At 52.4% G+C, this 22,919-nt stretch overlaps 1 protein-coding gene across 1 annotated transcript; it reads left to right on the top strand.

Annotated features, from left to right (window-relative positions):
- The first annotated feature begins 2,195 nt into the window (after positions 1–2,195).
- CDR2L (cerebellar degeneration related protein 2 like) lies at positions 2,196–22,038 on the top strand. Its single transcript, XM_082774774.1, has 5 exons — positions 2,196–2,665; positions 14,352–14,464; positions 15,714–15,862; positions 16,804–16,968; positions 18,328–22,038. Exons 1-5 carry the CDS (start codon positions 2,587–2,589, stop codon positions 19,211–19,213), a joined length of 1,392 nt encoding a protein of 463 aa, XP_082630900.1. The 5' UTR covers positions 2,196–2,586; the 3' UTR covers positions 19,214–22,038.
- Positions 22,039–22,919: the final 881 nt, after the last annotated feature.

Raw genomic sequence — 22,919 nt, 5'->3', positions numbered from 1 at the left:
TCCTCTGCCGGCCTGCATCCCGCCTCCACGCAGCCACCTTCCTCCTCCCCGTCTCCTCCCTCTCTTTCCCTCCCTGCCCTCTTCCAGCTGTCAGCCCTTCCCCGCTTCACCCCTCGCCTCCCTCCTCCTCCTCCTCCTCCTCCTCCTGCTGCTGCAGGCGCTGCCCCGATGATCCCCTGGTGATCCCCATGCTCCTGCTCCCTCCCTCGCCTTCTCTCTTCACGATTTTTCCCTCCTCGCTTTCCTTTTTCTGCTCTAGGCTCCCTCCACCATCTCCCCCTCAGCCCTTTCTCCACTCTACCCCTCACCTTTCTACCCCTTCATCGCCGTCCCCACATCTCCATAACATTTCCTTAGCCCCGAGCATCACCCTCAGCACCCTTCAGCTATTTCGGGACATTCTGGCTGCTCCCCACCCTCTGGACACGAGCCTGGGGCACCCATGGGTGCTCTTGGGACTGGGGTGCAGGGTTCGCCCCTCACCAACCACCTCAGAGCAGCTTATTTTAAAATGCTTATTTTAAAGCTGCCGTCATTATTGCCTGCACTGAACAGATCTACGAACCGTGAGCAGCTCTTTTTGGTGCTGCTGAGTTACATTTCACATGCTCAGCTCTGCAAACCTCATTTCTTTGGAGGAAATGAGGTAATTCCAATCATTTTGCAAAGGAAAGCAATGTGCTGGCTCCGCAGCTGCAGCAGGCTGTGGGAATTCTCCTATAACCTGTACAGAAATCACCAACGGTTCATTATACCGAGTGACAGGTCAGATCTGAGATACTCTTGTAAAACCTACAGGAGAAAATATTTTCAATAAATCAGATGTAATCTGTCTTTTGCTGTCAAGCAGACTAGGACTTTGCATCCAAGCACTAACTCCATATGGCTGTGCTACATGGATAAATTATGTTAATTTATAGCTGGGAACAGAATACTTCTCAGGGCAATTATCTTTCACAGTTAAGATTTCTCTATTTCTATATTAGAATTGCTCAGAAAAAGCTCTGGAAGTCAGATAGGAATGGCTTTCTCCAAGACATGCCAAAAGGGCTTGAATGACTGCTGAGTTAAAAATGCCAGATTAAAAGAGACTCCTCAGGTCTGGTTTCTGCATCATCATTAAGGAAAAAAAGCTTTCAAGGCAGTCACTGAATTTTGGGAGTATGTAGCTATGCATCAAGAGGCCTGAGAGGAGAGAAGGGGAACAGAATCAGCGAAAATTTCCTCTCCTATTCCCTGCTTTATTTTCCTCCTGTACTCGAGGGCCAAGCACAGAGCTGTGCTGTAACCACCCAGGGACCCTCAGCTGCCTGTCACAGCTGGACTGGACGGAGCTTTCTGCCACAGATCACATCTTTTCTGGGTGCATAGCCTGCTGCTCTTGCATAACATCTTATATTGCCTTTCCGTAGGCAGCACTGCACAGTAATGCAATTGGGTATAAATCCATGGAGATCTATCACACAGAAGGCAAAAAAAAATCATCTAAACCCGCCGTCACGTGAGTTAATTTGTACCTTAGGGTCTCTGATAGACTCTGGGTCTAACAAGGATACGTAAATCTTCTTGGACCAAACTCCACACTAGCAAGTAGCAGAAAGGCTGCATCCTCTAATCCTTGTTCCCTTAGAAAAGCAAGTACCAAAATCCCAAGGATTTTTCTTTTTTTTTTTTTTTTCCTTAACTGTATGTAACAGACATCTCTTCTAAACTCTCCAGCTCCTCATCTCTCAATTTTAAGCTCTTCCCACCCTTCAGAAAAGCATGACTTTGCCTTCAAGAATAAGCGAGAAGCCCATATCAGCACCAATTTCCCATCACGGTGCTGAACAGAGACCTTGGAGGACAAGAAGACGCGAGGCTAAGGTGATGCTATGGGGCTGATTATATGGGATTCCGCCTCTCACCCTCACCCTCCACCACCGCCTCGAAGAGCAACGCATCCAAACCGCCCAAGACAGAGCAGGTCACCGGAGATGAAGCTGGGGACTCCCCCAAAGCCACCGAGAAGCCCGTGGCCAGGGCATCACAAAAAGAAGGGGAGCTGCAGGGCTGCCACCCTCCTCCCTGCCTGGAGGGGAGGCACCGTGCGGCTGGGCTGGGCAGGAGGAGGAGGAGGAGGAGGAGGAGTAGGAGGAAGCCCGGCCTCGCCTCCCCCTTCCCTGTCGCCGGGTTTCCTTGCAGCATTTCCATGCTAGAGGTCTCCACCGAGCTGCGGAGAGAGGATCTGCCTGGCTGCGCCGGGCCCTCTTCCTTCCTTTGTGCATCCCCCGGCCCCGTGCAAGCCTTCCCCCCCCGGCCCGGCAGCCACGTCCCCGTCTCATCCCCCCCTCCCGGAGCCTCCCCCGGCCCCGGAGGCTGGAGGAAGCCTCCCCCCGGGGCAGGCAGAGAGGGGACAGCGGCCAGGAGCCGGCTGCCACGTCGTGCCACCCTTTCCCGGGCCGGGCACCGAGGCCGCATCCTTGCCTCCATCCTTCATCCTTGCCTCCAGCCTCCAGCCCTGCCTCCGACCCCTCTCCGCGGTTTTGGGGGGCTGCGGCGGGGTCTCCCCGTCCGCGGATGCTGCTCGACCTCCCCGGGTGCTAAATGCTGAGCGCCGACAGGATGGAGGAGTTTCAGAGCGAGGAAGAGGAGCCCTGGTACGACCAGCAGGACCTGGAGCAGGGTAAGGATGCTGGGGGCAGCCGGCCGGCCGCGAGGGACAGGAGGGCAAAAATAAAAATTAAAAAAAAAATAACGGGGTAAATCCCGGGGAGGGGATGGGAGAGCTTCTCGCAAGACTTACGCTTGCTTGGCAAACCCAGCGCCTCGTCCTGCGGCAGCACCTCCATGGAAATCGCAGATCTGCTGCTCCCGGCCGCTGTCCTGGCCAGGGAAAGTTTAAAGCAGAGAAGGAGAGGCAGGGAGCTCAGATCTGTCCTCAGCACCAGGCGGGTGAAATTGGGGTGTTATGGTAAAGCAGTACCCCAGAAAACTTGCTGCGGGCGGAACACAACATGGATAGAGTTCTGATGTCGCTTTCATCTCCAAGCAGTCGCAGGCAGAGTTAGCAGGCGCGCTAGTTAGAAATGGGTAAATCCGAAATAATGCATTGCTAAGCTGAGGATGCTGAAAGCCTTTCCCAAAAGCTCTCGTTGTCCAAGCCTGAGCCCAAGGGGATCTTCAGGTTCTAAGTCACCTTATTACTTCTGGAGATTTCTCCGATCAGCCATAAAAGCAGGGAAAATTGGGAAGGAGAGAAAAAATGAATGGCAAGGTTCAAACAGCAAAAATGGGTTTGTTAGAGAAATGTAAGCATTCACTCTTGTAGCTTGTTTTGAAGTAACTGTTCCTACATTTGCACTAGTTCTATGTCATGTTTATTGTAAGGCTGGCCAGTTAGTAGCTGTGTATATTTGGGGCTTTTTTTTTTTTTAATGCTTATCTTAATATTTTGAGTCAACACGCGGCAAGCAAATAACCGAAAGAAGTCCCGTTTCAGAGCAGCAGCCCAGGAATAAACTGAACTGATTTGTCAATGTGTAGGGAAAAATTTTTGTCCCCAAATACAGCCACCCCTCTGATGTAACGCTATAGGGACCTTACAGCTCCACATATGCTTGAGCCAGCTGACTGTCAGTCCAGGCATGCAGTCCAGCTGCAGTGCCTCTGCCCACCGTCGCTCCCCATCCATTATGTCAGGATTTAAAGTTTACACAACTTCAGCTGCAGAACAGAGGCCTGGCAGGGAACGCTAACCAGCCCCCGGGGATGTTGCAGCTGTTTGTTTTTTTTTTTAGCCCCGGTTTCTCAGTGGACAGGAAGTATTAGTAGCTGGATGCTGGGCCTTGTTCTGTGGAACACAACGCTGATATTAAAGTGGGGCAGGGGATGGGGATGGAGCTGTCAGCCGGGTAAACAGTGCAGCCTTTGAGGCCTCAGAAATTCACATTTCTGGGTGACGTCTTCCCATGGCTCACAAGGGGACTGGGCAGCGCTCCAGGGGCAGGATGTCGGCTGAGGAGCAGCAGAACTACAAATGAGTATTGGGAATATCAAACAACACAGGACTGTGGTTTTCAGCCCCACGCTGTCCCCGCTGTCAGGTTCGTGAGTCAGCACTGGCTCCCGGCAATAAGAACACCTCTGCTGCAGGCCAGGCTCCCTGCTCTGTCCTGGCAGTCCAAACAGAGCGTAACTAACTCCAGATGGTGGACTGATGCTGGGGATAGACTCCACCTTTGAGCACACCCAGGACTGGAGGCAAAAACAGACCCAGAACAAAGGCCAGCTGTGGGGCTGGCTGCCCCCTGTAAGAATAGGGGCTTGTGCTAACTCAGAAGGAGAGATGGAGAATGCTTTAACTGGAATCAGCCAACTGGAAAGGTCCTACGGGGTAATTACAACCGTAATTAATTTGCATGGTACACAAAGCATCACGAAGGACAGTGCTAGACTTTGTCCACGTATGCCATAGCAGCACATGGAGGCCTTTGGGGATGGCACAGCCCTGAAGCTGTCACTTGGGAAACTGGGGGGTGGAAGCAGAGCGCGAGACATCCAGCACAGCCTGATTAGGAGCTGGGCCGGCATTGCTAAGAGGATCAGCATGCCAATAGCCAGGGGTTGTGCAGAAACCCGTGCCTGGCAGCAGCCAGAAAGACAGATGACAAAAGCGTAAGCCTGGAGACTGGTGCTTGGGAGCAAGGGGAGGGAGAAACGAGCAGCAGCCCGAGCTAGGGGAGAGGAGAAGGTGCTGCTGTGAACCAGTTGGTTGCTGGGCCTTTATCGTCATCTCACGGCATCATCAAATATTTACTACATTTACATCCCAAACTGTTTGCTAAGCAACGGATGGCTTAACTGGGAGCTCTGTGATGATTATGTTAATTAACCATTTTAACACCAAGGAGAAAAATGTGCCTTCAGCTCCACTCTGAGCACCTGTTACTTTCCTCCCCATCCTCCACACAGCTTTGGCTTGCTGAAATAACTCATTTTATCCAGGAGAACAAATCCCAGGCCGTCTTTCTCCCCACCCTGAAGTGCCCACAGTGACTACATCCACCTTGGAGGCAGGATCAGCAAGGTCCAGGAAAGAGTAGTGGTGTCCTCTGAGAAAAAAAGAAAGAAGAAAGCTCTAAAAACTGAGCTCCCATTGCTTGCTAGCCTTAGTACTTTGGCTCAGCCACAGCCTCACCTTGTCCAGGTTGGGGAAAGGCCTGGGGGATCTGTGGGATCCGTGTCTCTAAGTACTAAAACAGGTTACAGCAGCGGTGAGCTTTTCTCCAGCCATGGGGAATTGATGTGGCTACGCTTGCATCATACCCTGTGCACAGGATATACGTGCAGCCAGACCCCGAGAGAATGAAAAAGAGCTAAAATTAGAGAGGCTGAGCTGCGGACAGGCGGGGACACCGTTTCTATCCACCAGAAACATTTGTGTTGAGAACGGCCGTGTGGCAGCTCAGTCACATCTGGATCCACACGGGGCAGAGCCAGCCCCAGCAGCTGGCTGCTGACCTCCTCCAGCCTTGATTTCCCCCCCCAGCAATCTCCTAGGACGAGTCCTTCCCGCAGTCACCCCGCAGCTTTCCCTGCTCTTCCAGGCTCCTATCCCTCTGCCAGCATCCAGGTCTATGCCAAAGAGCACAGAGCCCAAGAGGAGGGCTCCCAACGCCCCCCTTGCAGCCCCAGGAGCCTGAACACAGCTCAGTGGGTTAGCCAGCAGGACGAGAGGCAGGACGAGAACCAGCATCACCCCATCACCACTGGGACCAGCAGTCCTCCCCCCAAGCAGCCACAGAACCTTTTGGGCCAAACCCCCTGCACTGCATGCAAAGGACCTTATGACCGTAACCTCTAAAGGTCTCCAGACTTAAGTATCTTATTTTAATTCCTCCTCCTGACAAACACCCGAGTGCTTGCACACTAAGAAGGAAAATGACAGGAGGTGCTGAGCTTGCACCTCTCCTAACTCATCCGCGTGAAGCCCCAGGGTCAGCAGCAGGCCAGTGAGCAGCGGGATCGGTGCTAGCAGCCATATCTGCCACTTTTCTGCATCGCCCAGCCTACACGGGGCAGTTCACGCAGCTGCAATTCACACCCTGCATGCCCAAAACAGCTCCTTGCATTGGGGAGCACGTGGCACCCCAAAATCCATCCCTCGTGCTGCTGTTATCGCAGCAGCCCAGCTCTGGGGACGAGCCCCGCAGCCTGCCTGCCCTCCAGCAGTCAATTTTGCCTGCAGTAGCTGAGCCGCACGCTTATTTAGCACTGCACTGCCCCAGGTAGCTTGTGGAAGTGGAAAGTTTTCAGTGACTAATTGCCGAGCTGCTTGGAAATGTTCAGAGGAACCAGGAAATCACAAGGGAATAGGATGACGCTTATTTTAGTCTTTCACATGAGGAAGGGGATGAGCACCTCCAGTTCTAGGGAGAAAATACATATATATATTATTCTAGGAAATATATACACATATGTCCTAGAATAAGAATTGTCTGTATGTGAAGAAGGCAAGGAAACGAGGCGTAAGGGAGTCCCACACAGTAACTCCCAGGATCTGCCTCCTCATCTCGCACAAAAACTCCTTTCTATGCCTGCTGAACCCCAGGCACATACTTCCAGCTGTGGGAGGGAGCAGAGTTAGAGGAACTGCTGGGTGAGAAGCAAGGAGAGGCAAAGGGGAGCAGGGGGGAATAATAAAAATCAGCTTTCTGTATCTCCCCTCCTCAACCAACCAGCTGAGCAGTGGCGTTTCTCCCTGATAAGGCTGCACACGAAGGATTTACAGCCCAAGCCCTGAGGGCCATCCTGCCCGTGGCAGCCCTGATCCTGAGGACTCAGAGCCCAAGAACTGAGCACAGACGCCCTGCCCTGGAGGCTGTCCCCCACCACCCGTGCATTTTCCATTCTTCTCTTCTGTACCAGCCCGTGCTGGCCAGTGCCAGGGCACAGAGTCAGCGCGACAGGCAGGAGCCACGGAGAGCCGGGACAGCACGAGGGGCCCATCCTGCCTCTGCTAAAAGCACCAGGGCTCAGGCTGAGCACAGCTCACCCTCACACAGCCGGTCTCCTCTGCTAAAAGGCCTTCCCCAAGCAGCACGGGGATATATTCCCACCTCACACGGCTCTAGAAGATTCCTGTGTGCTCACACCAGATGCATCAGCAGGGCTTCCAAAGCTACTGCGAACCATACTCAAAAACAGATGCATAGGCCAAGAAAAATCAGATGTGTGGGCCAAGCAAAATGCCTCCGGTACAAAATACCCCAGAGGAATGAGAGCAGATGTTATGCAACTGCTGGTCTTTGCACAGCTGGGAATTTAAGTGATTTATATTAGGTTTTGGTTTTCTCTTCCATGTGTGTTTGACAAACAGCTGTAAGCCTTCTCTCCAAAAGGTGACGGTTCTTTCGCTGGCCTAAACAGCGTGTTCCTTTGCAGTCCTTTGGGAAGTTACCCAGTTTATCCATTGTGCAGTGCAACTGCCCTGGTGCTGCTCAGTTACCTTGTCCCCTGCCTGAAGATTTTGGCCAGTAGAGCATGGCGTGTCCAGGTCCACGCTGACTTCTCCCCATCATGCAGCCACAACGATAGAACTAGGACGTTATCGTGCCATCTTCTTGGCCCACAAGGAAGTGCTGAGAAGGGAAGAGGTGGCCAGGAGCTGCTCTGGGCAGGAGGAGGCAGAGCAAAGAGCAGCACAGCACATCCCCAGAGCACCAGACCTCGAGGCAGCGCTGCTTTGGGACACTGGATGCGTAGCAGAGCTCCTGGAGGAGGCACCATCCTACATCCTGTTCATATCCACTGCAGTCAGGGCTGGTGATGGCCATGTATAAGATCAACTCAAGAAAACAAACAGGATTTGATCCCTGTTTCCTTGTAACCTCGGGCTGAAAGGCTACAGCGCCCTGTTCCTCCTGCCTCGCTCCACACGCAGCACCGATTGCTCGGCTGCGTTCAGGAGCTCTTGCCGTGCAGGCCAGCACCTCCAGCTGGCACCAAACAGCAGCACCGGGCATAACCACAGCACCTGGAGCAACAGGGCTTCACGGCATCCCCCAGGGATGGGAAGGGAGCAGGACTGGGGCAGCACCACATGAGACCACGCGCTCCTCCGTGGCCAAGCAGAGGGGCTGCTGGAGAAGGGGCCAGCAGGTTTCTGGGGCTGCTGCAGGGGGTCGGGCTGTTTTCTGTGTTTAGCTGTAACCATATCTGTGGAAGAGGGATTGTCCCCGTACCTACGTGCTGCTGGCACGGGAGAAGCAGCAGATGGGAGTTGTGGGGGCTCCAGCAGCTGTGCTGAAACTTGGTCGCTCCCCAAGGGACCAAATTGCTCAGGATCCATGGTCCTGCCACCAGCAAGAGGACAGCAGGGGCAGCCGAGCTGGTCAGCAATAGCTGAGCATAGGGGAATAATTGGTGTGAGCCCAACCAGGACCAGAGAGGTGACATTGCTGGGGTGGTGCCATTGCACTGCTGGAAGCGCCGTTCCCTTCTGCTCCAGCGCACTGACCTGTCCTTTGCAGGTTGCCTTTGCTCGGGGCTCTTCTCGTGCTCACCCCACACGGTGGGGAAGCAGCGGGTGAGATGCTGAGCCTCCCCAGTGCTGGTCCTCGCTGCCTGTCCTGGCTCGGTGACAACCTCCTGCCCCCCAGAACTGCTGGGGACGGTCCCACGGGGCAGCGGTCCACATCTGGGTCTTCAGCTTTAAAAGAGCGCAAGCCTCCATTCACGGCTCTCTGCATCCCCACATAATTAATTAGCTAGAGCTTCGCTGCCTGGAGGAAGGCTGCCCGCAGGAAAGCATCGGCTTCCTTTCTCTCTCCTTTCCTTGCTGCTTCTCCCCAACAACTCCGCTCGTATGTCTTTATTTTGGATGCTTTTCTGATCCAGGTGCGCTATCAGAGCCTCCGAGCCACCCGACAGTGAGCTCTTTGAAACCATTTCAGCCTACAAGGCAAACAGAGGCAACGAGGCTGTTTAGATAAGAGAGCAGCAGGGAAAGACACAGATGGGGCCCGACCATGGTCTAATAACACACTCAGTGTTATCAGGCTCTAACAACACAGCAAAATGAACGTTGATTGCTGCAGGCACGGGGATGGGACGGCTCCATATGGGTTTGTATAGATGCATGCAGCTTATAAGCAGAGGCAACCAACCCAGGGCTCAAATATTAATACATGACCCCACCCAGAGAGACTTCAGGGCACGGATGGACAGAGAGCAGAAAGAAAAGGAGAGCATCAATTAAACCAAAAACGCCTGCTGGCCACCTGAGAAGAATTTAAAAGAAAAAAAAAAAAAAAAAAAAAGGAGAGCTGATATGAATGAAATACTGAACAGGATTGAAAAGCACAGAGGGCAAAGAGCAAGTGCAGGGGCTGAGAAAGCTGGAGAGCCTCCCTGAAGCACAACCCCAACCCCTTTCCTTGCCCAGGGTAGGGAGAGTGGCTCACGGGGAGCAGGTGGGCTCGCTGCCCTCGTTCCCTATCAGGGTTTTCCAGTCCTTGGTGGTGGCACTTCTGCTCCAGGGATGAGAGCCTTAGTGGCAGCACGGAGGGAGCTGCTCTTGTTGCTCTTGCCTCGCTCCCCTGCCAGCCAGATCTCTCTGCCACCACCAGGGCTGCTTGCATAGCCAAAGGCAGCCCATGGGTATGTAACAGATTACACAAGAAAAAGAAAAGGGAAAGAAAATAAAGAACAAAAGCAAGCAGGCAATCCAGCAAATCTCATTAGGCTAACAGAAATGCCCGCGTGCCCAGCACCAGCCCAGCCTAGCTAAAACCAGTTTGAAATGGGGAAGGGAAGAGGGAGGACGTGGCTGTGCTTCGCCCTCACCCCTTGCCAGCCCTGCCAGGGGCACCTCTCACCCTCAGTGCACTGCAGAGACAGGGCTTGCTTTGCAGTTCACCCAATTACACCAAAACGGCAGCACAAAAACCACACCACATTGAGTGCTAAGCTGATTTGGGTGGGAATGTCTGAGTTTTGTCAGCAATAACAGCGGTGGCTCGCTCTGAAAGCTCTGCTTGGCCATGGGAAACACTTCCAGCTGGGGAATCAGTGTGTAGACATGGATTTGCCACATCCACATATGTCTGTGAGATGCTGAGCGAGGACACTTGCTTCCTCTGCACCCCAGCATGTTCCACTGCAAAGGCTTGTAAGGGCTAAGCACAGATTCGCTCCATCACCTGTCGTGGAGCAGCAGTAAGTGATACACAAAAGCTGATCTTCATCGTAATGCACCCAGACAGCACAGTCCCTTGCAACTAAGAAAAATAAATGAGCAGCAAGCGCACCCTACCCTGGGGTAAACCAGCACAGCATCATTTATTTAGATTTTGAAAGGAATAATTGCACCTACCCTTGACTCTAAGTACCCGTGTGTAATGGAGCAGACAGCAAATGCAATTAAATTAAACGTCAACAGCATTAAACATCAGTTCTTAACTCTCAACCTACCCCATCCATCAGCTAACAAGCACCCTGAACTTCCTCCAGAGACCCCCACACCAGAGCCCTGCAGGCTGCTCCTCCCCGCTCTTTAGCAGGTGAATTTGCCATCTGCAGAGGTAGAAAGGGCTGCTCCTGCCCTGCAAGCCAGTTAGGAAGGAACCTCAATGGATGTTGAGCTGAGAAGGACTTCCAAACACAGCCTCCACGCAGCCCTGCACGCTGTGAGCCAAAGGACCTCCGACACCCCCCTTAAAGCCTGCTTGTCTCGAGGGACTCAGTCACCGCCAGCTCTACCCAGGGACAAACCCCCTGTAACTGTACCAGCCCTTCAGTGTCCGCTGAAAATCCCCAGACTTCGGCATTTCCTGAGGACACAGATCAGACCTGGCCCATCCAAGGCACCAAAAGCCCAGGGGATGTTTAAAGAGAAGGAACAAACTGCAGCAGCCTCTGCCCAGGCAATGCCAGCCCAGCACCTGGGGGCAGCGGGCGTGCTTTCTCACAGCCAAAATACACAAATTGCTCGATGTGGGAGAGAAGAAAGCCCGAAGCGGCTGCTCCAGATGGTGCCTTCCTCCCAAAAGCTGTATTTACCAGGACACAATAGCTGCCGGGTCACAGCACCAGGAGCACAGAAAGAGCTCCAAACCTTCTCTGTGCCTTGATGCAAGCTGCCAGGGCACCTGGGGCAGCCAGGATGCGTTCAGCTCCACAGCTCATCGTGGTGGGATGCAGCTTTCCATTCAGCTAAAGACAACCTGCTGCAGGTTTTGGGATCAGGACTTTTTGGGGGTGATCACCCAGCGATGCAAAGCCAACGTGGCTACGATGGGATCAGCATCCCAGCATCTCTGCCATCTGGTCTCCCTCCCGTTCCCCTCCCTCCTTGCTGAGGCGCCTCTCCCAGGGAAATACAGCCTCCCTGCCTCTGCTTTGCTCCACAGGCTCAGCTCTTTGTCTGGGGACACAGGGGGTCTCCTCAGCTGTGTTAATTAGAGGGGTCACACTGTTAATTAGATGGGTCACACCAGGGCTCACAGCACTATGCAGAGCCACAGGACACGGAGCTGGTATCGCCCAGGACAGTTAGCGTCTGTGGTCTGCATCTCCCAAGCTGGATTTAGGCAGCCCACCCATTTGGGATCCCTAAAGGCACTGTGTTTAAGCTGAAGGTTGGCTGTTTCGTGGGGAAAGCCCCCAGCACAGCCGTACCCCAATGCTTTGTTTCTCCTTCTGCATGGAGAAGGGGGGGGGGAAGGGAGGCATCAGCAAAACTGCTAAATTAGGGCACGTCACACAGTGCTGGCTGGCTGGGCTGGTGCTGGAGGAGCAAAGACAAATTACAAAACAACCAAAAAAAAAAAAAAAAGTGAGGAAGCCACAGCACTGTGTAGAGAGAATCCTTAAATTACCAGACAGCCCGCCGATAAATTCACGTCCAGCCTCAGGTTCATGAGGTCTCCAAGGAGCGGAGCTGTGTGCTACCCAAGCCTGAGGAGAGCTGTGATTAGCACCAAGATCGAGATGAACCTGCTCTAAAGAAGATATTAAAGCATCTCCATGCAGCATCCCCTCCCTCTGCGTGCTCCCACAGCCTGGGGGAGACCAACAGGTGGGGAAGAGGACCCAGGCATGGCGGGGGGGCGACGAGACAGGATTACAGAGGATGCTTTAGCTGGCAGGCAGGGAGCGTGTGCGTGCTGACGGCTGAAAGAACCAATTCCCCCACGCCCTTCAAGCCCGGAGTCTCCCAGGCCCTTAAGCTCAAAATGGAAAAGAAGAATCAATTTCCTCCTTGGAGCTCAGCCCCGTTCTTTCTTCTTTCCCACTCGTCCCCAAACGCTGCCCATTTCCCCCATTAAATTATTGCTGACAGAGCCCTTTAAATTACAATGCCGGATCTTGCACTGCCTAATCCACTTAACTCAACCCCAGCTGATTAAATTGGATGCCATATGGTGGGAGAGCACTGGGGTAATCCATGGGGATGGGGACACACTTGACTCATTACCTGAAGCCCTCTCCTCTGCGCTGGGCCCTCCTTGCTGCCGAGATCAGGCAGGACGAGTGTGATTTGCAACGTGCCCGTGTAGCAAGGACACCAGCTCTGGCAAGGTGGCAGTGCCATTAAATGCAGCCCCAAGCAGCTTAAAGGCACAAATTCTCCTCCATCTCTGCTGGAGCTTGGCTGTTCCCCCGGTCCCCAGCTGGCGCAGCAAACACTCGGTCCCTCAAGGACACTTTGGAAACTGGAGAAATTTGGTGCTTAAAAAAAAAAAAAAAGAGGTGAAGGATCTGTCCGTGGGGACACTGATGGCACTCACAGCCCTCAGACCAGGTCGCTGTGTGATGAGGATGAAGGTGACATCCCGCAGTGACACCCTGCAGTGCCTATTCCCAGGGTAAAGGGGAGATCCGAGGACACGGAGCAGCTGCTGGCGGGGACCACAGCTGGGGAGCCGGCCCCTGGCATCGCAGGGGCTGCACAGACAGCAAAGCAGCTGTCACCCAAATTAATAATGTAACAGTGCTTCCCACGATGTATCATTATCTGTCAGGAGGATCGCATCCGAGGCACTCCCAGTTCTCCTCCCATGCAAACAATTGTGTCTGGAAAGTTGGTGTTAGCCTTGGTTTATGATGAGACATCTGAAATCAGCAATTTTTCCAGGCACAGGATACATCCCAGGGGGCCTGGTTCCCCTTCTTCTTGTCCTTCTGACAAGTTATCACCATTTTCCAATCAACTGCGTAGCCAAATTAACTGCAGGAAGAAATTGCAGTGCTCCCAGCCCCAGCAGAGCCTTGGTAAAACACATCATTAACTGCAGGCTAGAGAGGAGCGCTGTAAAGGGCTGAGAAAATGCCAGGGCAGGACACCCACGTCCCTTCACACACCACAGGACTGTTGGTCCTCATTCACCCCAAATCTGTGTGATAACCACAGCAGAGATAGAAGAGTACTAACACACGCTGCTATCTGTTTCCTTACCTTTTCATTTTGAAGGCTTAAGGTCAGAGCCTCAACCTGCCACCAGATGAGCTAGGCACTCCTCTCTAAAAGCACCAGGAAAAAATGAAAACCCACACAATTGCAGGAGGTCAGGCTTTAAAAAGACACCCAATTCCTGTGAAAGCAAAGGGACGTTATCAGAGCCAGCTGTGCTACCACAGGCCCACAAACAGCATCACCTGAGGAGCTCGAGCTTTGGCCAGCACAGGGGTTCTGGGGGGGGCTTCTTTACCCCAGAGACTTCAAACTCGGTATTTTCAGCTGGCCACGCTGTCAGTGGCTATTTTCCCTGTCCTTCTCCTAACACCCAACGATCTCAGCAGCCTCCCAAAGGTGTTTAGAGCTGGCAGCAAGGGAGCACAAAGCGTGGGCCCCCGGAGCTGCCCCAAGGAAAGCGGCGGAGCCCCCGGAGGCCACGGCGCAGGAGGAGCTGTCAGCCCTCGGTGTCAGTCTGTTAGTGGGTGATGGATGGGGGCTGACAGGGAAGGCAAGACCCTCCCTTCGTTACGGATAATAATACGATTTACTGAGCATCCCCAGAGGCCCCACAAGGCTTTACCAACCCTCACTGTCATCCTGATGGATGCTGAGCCCCTCTCAGCCCCTCAAGAGATGGGGATGGGGGTGCCAAGCTGCAGCCTCAGACAGGCCTTGTGGATTCCACGCAGGATAGCACCAAATCCTCATCGCATAGAGGAGCTGCAGTTGTCCCCAGCTCGGCCTCCCCTTGCTCTTACAGCCCTAAAAGATGAAATAGGGCAGATCCTGGATGTCCCATAAGCGTACATCCACCTCAAAACCCGCTGGTAAGAGCAGCCCGGCACGAAGCAGGTCGCTGTGCTCGGTGCGGCCGCAGGAACCGCAGCAGCTTTGTCCCTTCTGTTTCCAGACCTGCACTTGGCCGCGGAGCTGGGGAAGACGCTGCTGGAGCGCAACAAAGAGCTGGAGGACTCCCTGCAGCAGATGTACGCCACCAACGAGGAGCAAGTGCAGGAGATCGAGGTAGGGATGGGGCCGGGCCAGGACGGGGGGACAGGAGCAGCTGGGTCACCGCTGTCACCTCAGGGTGATGCCAAAAGCAGAGGGTGGGAGCTGATGTCCCTTCCATACGTGCCTGAAATAGGGTGGATTAAGGTCTGCTTGAGCTGATCCCAGCCCTGGAGAGGTACCCCTATCCCCTCCGACTGCTATTTCCCCCCTCTTGCCCCCCTGCCCAGACGTGCGTGCCAGATTTTGGCACTGGCACCGATCGCAGCTGGGGCATGTGTGACCTCTCCCAGCCCACCCACCCGCCTTCACGCTCCTTTCTCCATGCTCTGCTGCTGCTTTTCCTGGCTTCCAGGCACTCACAATGGTGTTTGTTCTCGGCCAGCCCCTCAGCACCCTGTAACACAGCGCCCTTTGTCAGAGGTACAAACTGGCTCCTTCTCAAAGAGCTGCAATCCCCACTGCTGTTTCAGGCACCCTTTGGGGTCAGCACCAAGCTCAGAGACTTAAACTTGCTGTGCCAGGTGGGGTTTCATCTGCTGGAAGGCTTCCAGGGATCTGTGAATTAAAAAAAAAAAAAAAAAAAAAAAAAAGCGCTTGAAAAGCATTGATTTAAAGAGGCACAAGGCAGAGACATGCTGGGAGCTCACAGGAGCAGCATGTGGCGGCTGTGAGGAGAAAGGAGAAGGGTTTTGGCTGTGCCCCACAGCACTGCACCCCCAGATTTGGGGTCTGATCCCAGCTGATGCCCCTCTGCCAGGCTGCACAGGATGAAACCCTCCAGACTGGCATGGAGGCAGGCAGGGAGGGGTCTGTGGCCGAGCAGAAGCCACAGCTCTCCTCGCATTTCGCAGATTCAGGTTTTTTAGCCTGAATTCCTACAGAAACGCAGCCTCCGCGATTGATCTGTCAGGCGATGCAGTAACCACCAGGCCAAGTTCAATCAGCCTTGACAAAGGGTCACGGTCACAGGGAGATCAACTTTCTTGGGGTATTGGGAATTAAAAAAGCAGCTGAGGAGAGACAGACCGAGGTCAGTGCCCTTCACAGAGGGCAGGAGAAGTTCAGACATATTTTGGACACAAACATTTACAGTGGGCAGGGGGTAGCATGAATACCTCTACCGGACGAGGCTTCAATCAGGTAAAGGATAAAGCAGCCACAAGACACAATGTCACAGGAAGCTAAGGATATAGGAATTTCTGCCCATGAAACAGCCTGGCTTTGGGATGAGGGGTGTTTTTTGTCTCGGCTTTTCCTGCAGTACCTGACCAAGCAGCTGGAGATGCTGCGGCAGATGAACGAGCAGCACGCGAAGGTCTACGAGCAGCTGGACCTGACCGCGCGGGACCTGGAGCTGGCGAACCAGAAGCTTGTGCTAGAAAGCAAGACGTCCCAACAGAAGATCCAGTGGTACGGCCTCCCCTGCTCCTCACCCTGATGATGCTGTGCCTGGGGGTCCCTCAGCCCACCTTTCCCCTCAGCCCACCATCCCCCTGCAGCATGCTCTCGCTATCCAACCAGTCTCTTACCGGCCGTGCCGATGCTGATTAGCACAGGTCAGCCACAGCACGGGCAGCCCTGGGACAGGGCTGGGTGGAGAAACGTGCCTGGAGCTGCCAGAAGGGAGGCATGGCAGCCGTTCCTCCTCAGAGGGTGAATCCCCCTGACTAAGAGGCACATAATGCTATCAGGGAGGTCCTGAGCACGCAGCCCAGCAGGCACACTAGGCACAGAGCCAGCGTCTAGCGAAACCCCGGCCTGTCGATAACTCCTCTCATGCAGCAGGCCCGTGATCAAGGTCATCCCTGGAAACAACAGGCTAAGCCGCGTCCTTGCGCTGCGGCATCTTTTGCCAACAACTGCGGAGAAGGAGTTTCAGAGCAGAGGGGGAGTGCTGAAGTGGTTTTACAAACTGCGTTCACAGACAGAGAAAAATCTGTGCCCAGCGTTTATTGCTACAACAGATAAAAGAGGAAGAGTAAACTGCTCGCCTGCCTGCTTGGACCCTTAAGTGCAGAGATATTCCAGGATAGCGCTCACGTCCCAGAGGTGACTGTTTTAGCCAAGAGATTTGATGTCAGAGGGTTTCAAACCTGTGCTATCCATTGACAATGCTTCAATCCCTCCCCTTTTCCAAAAAAAATAAAAATAAAAATGTATAATCCAAGATAGACCACACAGAGAGCAGCCCCTGCCACCAAAAGCAAGCACCGTCACGCTCCCAGGGCACACACTAGAAATGTGGATTACTTCACACAGGCCAACTTTCTCTATGGGGAAGAAAAAAAAAAAACATTTTCAAAAGACCACGGTGCCCACCTCCTCACCTGTGCTCTCTCCTCTGTCTGCAGCTTGACAGAAACGATCGAGGGGCTGCAGAACCAGGTGGAGGAGCTGCAGAAGCAGGTGGAGGAGATGCGGAGCTTGGAGCAGCTGCGCATCCGGCGGGAGAAGAGGGAGCGGCGCCGAACCATCCACACCTTCCCCTGCCTGAAGGAGCTGTGCTCCAGCCCCAGGTACAGAGGGACACGGGGGACAGAGCCATGCCTCAAGCCTTCTCCTCAGCTCCTCTACCTGTCAGCGGTGGATTAGCCCCTCTGACATACAAAAAAAAAAACACAAATAACCCCACAGGGAGCCAGGCTCTGAATCAGAGTCCCCTGGAGGGGCTGGCGTTCTCCTGGGATGGCTGGGATGGCAGCAGGGGGCTAAGAGGGTTCCTCGCCAGGCAGGATGCAGTGTTCAAGCTGGGACAGCCCAAATCAGCCTCCCCCAGCCCAGCCCAGCCTGCCCAGTCCCACACAACATGAAGGAGACCCTTTGCTCAAGCTGACCATGCCGCGTCCCCTCCCCACCAGCACATCCCGTGCTGCATCCCTCCAGCATCTCTGCCCCGCTGAAAGCAGTGGAGGTGCTGTGGTTTTGCACTGTCTGACTCCAGTAACTCCAGCAGCCCCCAGTCCCAGACCATGGCATGCCACACAGTGCCAAATGCTGCACAAATTCAGCACTATTGAACACTAGATCCTCCTTAAAACCCAGCCCCTGTGCTAATTCACTGACACCGGGAGGGCATTTCTTGCTCAGCTTTGTCCGTAATAGAGGCTTCTTTAAATAGATAAGCAATCAATAAACTTTTTTTATTTTATTTTTTTTTCGCAGAAAGTATCCACTGCCAGAGGGTACAAACAAAAGACACTTTTACTGCAGCCGGGGATGTAATGAGGGCATAACCTAACCCCCAGCAGAATCCACTTAATGTCTCTGTGGTTCTCTCCCCACGGTCCCTCAGTGCCGCCATCCCCCAGTGCCTCAGGACGGTGCTGTGCCTTGCCAATCTGCAGTCAGCTCTGAAGGTCACTCTGCCCTTCAGTAACTTGGGAATCTGTTCAATACCCCCGCCACCAGCCATGCCTCGCAGGGGAAGCCATAGAGCTTTCCTTTTTCCAATCTGTTCTAACTAGATGGGATGCCACTGGCGCTTCACTGAGGAGGAAAAAGTGATTTCCCGACAGCAGCATGAGGGAAGGGGGAAATGCATGCTATTGCTTCCCAGGCGGGGAGCAATGAAGAGGCAGCTCCATCAGGCATCTCCTTCTGCCTCCCCCATTTTGCAAATCTTCTCCCCCTCTTCCTGGAGCACCTCCCAGGCACAGGACAGCAGAGACTGCAGGTCCTCCAGGACAGAGACAGGTCGCTGTGTCCAGTAGAGCCACCAAACATTGGGGTTTCCTGTCCCACGGGAGGAGGCACAGCTCCCTCCATCAGCTCAGCAACTCTGGGCAGAATTACTTACGTGGCAGTAAGCCACAGTCTGAGTCCTCCACGGACTGTCATTTGGTCACAGTCTCTCAGGGGTCTTTCTTCTCTTCCAGGTATGAAGACGCATTCCAGGTCCACAGTTCTTCAACAGAGTTCAACCAGAAGCCACTGGAGCGGGAGAACGAGCGTCTCCAAGCCATGGTGGACTCCTTACGGTCCCAGGTCAACCAGGAGAAGCAGCGGAAGGAGAGGGTTGAGCGAGAGTACACCTCCGTTATCCAGGAGTACTCGGACCTTGAGCAGCGGGTGTGCGAGATGGAGAGCTGCAAACTGCGCATCAAGGAGCTGGAAGCAGAGCTCCTGGAGCTACAGCAAATGAAGCAAGTCAAGAAGTACCTGCTCAGCAGGGAAGACAACTTGTCCGAGGCCCTCCTCGAGCCGCTGAATAACGCGCCAGAGGCGGACTACATCGACCTCTCGGAGGAGGAGGGAGGGAAAAGTCACGGGCCGTCCATGACGCCTTCCCCAAACCACCCCGTCCGGAAAAGCTGCAGCGACACAGCCCTCAACGCCATCGTGACCAAGGATGCCGTGAGCCGGCACGAGGGTAACTACACGCTGCACGCCAACAACGTGCGCAAACGGGGCATGTCCATCCTGCGGGAGGTGGACGAGCAGTACCACGCCTTGCTGGAGAAGTACGAAGAGCTCCTGAGCAAGTGCCGGCAGCACAAGGACAGCGTGCGCCACGCGGGGGTCCAAACGTCTCGCCCCATCTCTCGCGACAGCTCCTTCAGAGACTTCCGGGGAGAAGGATACGAGTTGGAGGAGAGGAAAAGCATGGAGAAGACCATCAGCAAACACGTGGAGGCCGTGGACAAGCGGCTGGAGCAGAGCCAGCCCGAGTACAAGGCTCTTTTTAAGGAGATCTTCTCCCGCATCCAGAAGACAAAAGCAGACATCAATGCCACAAAGGTGAAAAACAAGAGCAGCAAATGAGCCCTGTCCCGCCTCAGCCCCCACGTGCTAGCCCACCAGCCGAGTCTTCTCTTTCAGCTCCAGGAAACGCTTCGTGGCCTCGCTGCTTTGAAGGTTCGAGAGGTCTCGTGTTATATTCTTGTACGGGAAGGGAGTGTCCGCAGCATAAAAGCAAGAAAACGCCACAGGGACTCAAGTCGTGTCTTTAAGCTTGGGCTCTGGGCAGCTCGTTGGAAAAAAAAAAAAAAAAAGAAATTGTACATTGTAGTTAGAGGATTTCAGAAACTGTATGATGGATCTCTGCATGAGCTGCTACCACGGCCAGACATCACAACAGCAACGGAAGCCACACCACAAACCAGAAAACCGTTCACCTCCTCCCCCCTTTTCAGCTTGTCTTACCGTCCGATTATCTGCGAGCAAAAGCCTGGATGTCCTCCAGCACTCTGCAGCAGCCGCAGCGCGGTGCTTCACAGCAGAACAGAAAAAGCCATCGGAACTTCAGGGGCTGCTCGAGAGCACCAGCCCAAGCCTCCACTTTGGTTTTATGGCTAAGAACCTACGCTTGTACCCCAGAGACCTTCACCTGACCTCTCCCCTTTCCCAAAGGGCAGTATGTTCTTGCTATTCAAGCCATTCTCTTATCAGTCAGGTTTTTCAGCTATTTACAATGCAAGCTCATTGCAACTGGAAAAACTTGAAGAGAAACATAGAACTGGTTGTTCCGTCTTCATCAGCGTTTCTTAGTAATTCAGTCCATACTCTCCAGACTTCGTAGGCATATGGGATTTCCTCGCTTTAGATCTGCCCCAGTATTTCAGCCCAGGTGAATCACTGTGCCTGGTAGGAACGTGATGACCAGGGCTTTCCCATAAGCTAGACAAGAAGTGCTATTACAGTATCAGAGACATGCTTTCATCTCGCAGCCTGGGTCCCAGCCCTCTGTGCTGTGCTATTCACGAAGACATCATTGCCCCCATCGTAGCAAGCTCCTCCGATATAGTTTGCATGGGCTTGCAAAACTGCCTAGCAGTGACTCATGTGCAAGTAGAAGAAAAAAAGCACTACACTCGTACAGTGTCAGGGGCACGGGCCCTGGCAGTAGCGCTGATCACACATTTCCCCCGCGCTTTTGCTCTGAATACCTTCCCAGTCAAGAGGACAGCTTTCAGTTTTCTGCTGAAAATAACCTATCTTGGCTGAGATACCATCTCCAAAGGTTGTCACCTCTCATGTGCCAGTTCACTTTCCAGCACTGAAATCTCCTCGCTTTTGCTTCCACTGACATGCAAACACACAGCCAAAAGGCCACTGCAGACTCAGGAATCACCAGTTTCCATTTTTCATAAACTAGACGTTGACCTTGTGTGGTCAGACACGTGTTTTAGGCAGAGAAGCAGCATTTCATTACAGCTTAGGCAACACCCTGAGCACTGAGCCACAAAAATGAGCAGTTCAGTGTAAGCTACCTATTCTGTACCAGTCTGGAGAAACTTTAGGCCAGATTTGGATTTTATTTTCACCAGTTTACCACCCAAAATCATGGGTAAGTGGCTGGAATTTTTGCAACATTGACATAAATAAACCAGAATTTGGCTTTGGAGGGGAGAAGACTGATAAAACATAACTATCCTCCAAGTCTTTGATCTTGGCACTATGAAGAGCTACCTTTCTTTTACTCGCAATGGAATTAATGCAAAAGTACCCCCTTGGCCCACTGTATTTATTAAACTGAGTACCACTGAGGTAAGTCAGCAGGAGCGTGATGCCCGAACTGCACTCGCTCCAGAGGTCTCCTCTTCCACCCGCCCACCATCAAGCACTCCTCGCTTCCATGCTCTGCATTTCCAGGTGCCCTATGGCCCCCAGCTCGAGAAACGTTAGGAGCCATTAGCACGAGCGTGGCTACCAGCTCTGTAACAGTATGGAGAACCTTCATGCCTTATTTATTTATAATGGAAAGCAGTTGTCTAAAAAATAAATAAATAAAAACAAACAACAACAGCAACAAAAGCAGCGTCAACTTGATTTTTCTCAGAGTATTCCCCAGTCACCGTGCTGTCACAGTATATGGCATGACAAACACCAACGCCCTCATACTTCAACATTTGTACTGTGGGATAGCTGAAGCAAAGTTGTTTTAAGTCAGCCAATGTTTACTCTGCAGGCATCTGGCTGTTGCATAGGTGTGGGAAGAGGATTGCCTTCACTTTCCGTTTTAAACAATAGTGTGTGAATCAGCATCACAGTTAAGTGTACATCAGATTAAATATATTTTCAAATGCTTTATTCTCTTCTCAAATAAAAAAGGAACGCCAGTATTCTCAGAGCTCAGACTTTCTTTACAGCTCTTTTTACTTTTTAAGACCAGCACAAGAGTTATTTCTTTGATTTTCGTGTACAATTTGGGTCAAGAAAATGCTTCAGGCTCCACTGCAGAAAGCAGAGAGAATATGCCGAACTATACTGCTACATTATTTATATAACATACATTTTATGCACTTGGACTGCTAATGTTTGCCACATGATAAAAACACTCTTGTTAGTTCGGAAGTCTCTATAAAACTGTACAATTTCTAAGCTTGTAATTCAAATGCTATTTTTGTTTTGGTTCTTTCTTGAAAACCACACATCCAAAACCGACTGATGCAAGTAACACAATATTAGTGCTTAGCTTAACAAAGAAACAGCTGCCATATATCAGCAGTTTGCTCAGCAAAGTGCTGAGGGCATTTTTTTTTTCTGCATCCAAAAATATTAGTGGCCATATATATGTCCTGATGACTGTGTGATTCAGAGTCACTTGATTTTTTTCTTAAGCGAGGCTTTCAGCAATCAAAGGAGGAAAAAATAAGCATCTTCTGCCCTTTTATCCCACTTTGTATCTAATTTTTCTATTTACTTTGAAAAAAAAAAAAAAAAAAAAAAAACAGTGAAAACTAGGTAGCTCCATGTGAAGACGTAAGAGAAGAGTACTAAGCAACTACATTGCTTACCACAGAAACTGGTCCAACAGAAAGCAGCAGCTATTTAATAGCACACCCCCATGAATCAGGGCAGAAAGAGAACAAGAATGTATCCAGTTAAAATGGGTGAGAAAAAGAACAATATAAGAAATGACTAATTTCAGAATTTAGCAAAAACAATTCCCCTATTCAGATCACACTGTTAAGATTAACGAGGATATACAGCTTGTCAAGAATTTGGTTTACATCTGAATTTGTAAGATGAAATGTATACAAGCACATTTCCATCAGATCTAGCCTTGCATTTTCCCTTACCACCAGTTTAAATAAGCCTTCAGAAAGCACCCACCATCAGAAATAGGAACGGACCGCCTAAACACACATTCAAGGGTTTTTACAGAGCTTGAATTCTCCTGGGGAAGAATGCCCATCTCCTGATTCAGCAGTCTTCCCTGTCTTACAGGAGCTGAGACCTTCAGCAAGGTCTCTGCAAGTCCCAACCTGCTCCCACCACACTGGCTCACTCACACAGGGAGGGACCAGTCCCTCACGCACATCAGCCTTTGCTTCCCTTTTCAGGGACGGCTTGTTACAGCTCTTGCTCTCCAGGCACCAAACAGGTGAGCTTGCTTTCTAATCCAGTATCTGTATACCAAGGCAGTTCATTTCTCCAGCTTCAGTGTCAAAAGCTTGGCTCCCTATGGGCCACATCAAAGTAAGACCTTGTCATGCCAAGCCCTGTCAGGGAAAGCTCTGTTTCT

This window comes from Aythya marila (assembly GCF_965140915.1).
Source record: "Aythya marila genome assembly, chromosome: 18".
Taxonomy (NCBI): domain Eukaryota; kingdom Metazoa; phylum Chordata; class Aves; order Anseriformes; family Anatidae; genus Aythya; species Aythya marila.
The sequence above is the reverse complement of the archived record's forward strand: the minus strand, read 5'-3'. Positions and strand labels throughout refer to the sequence as shown.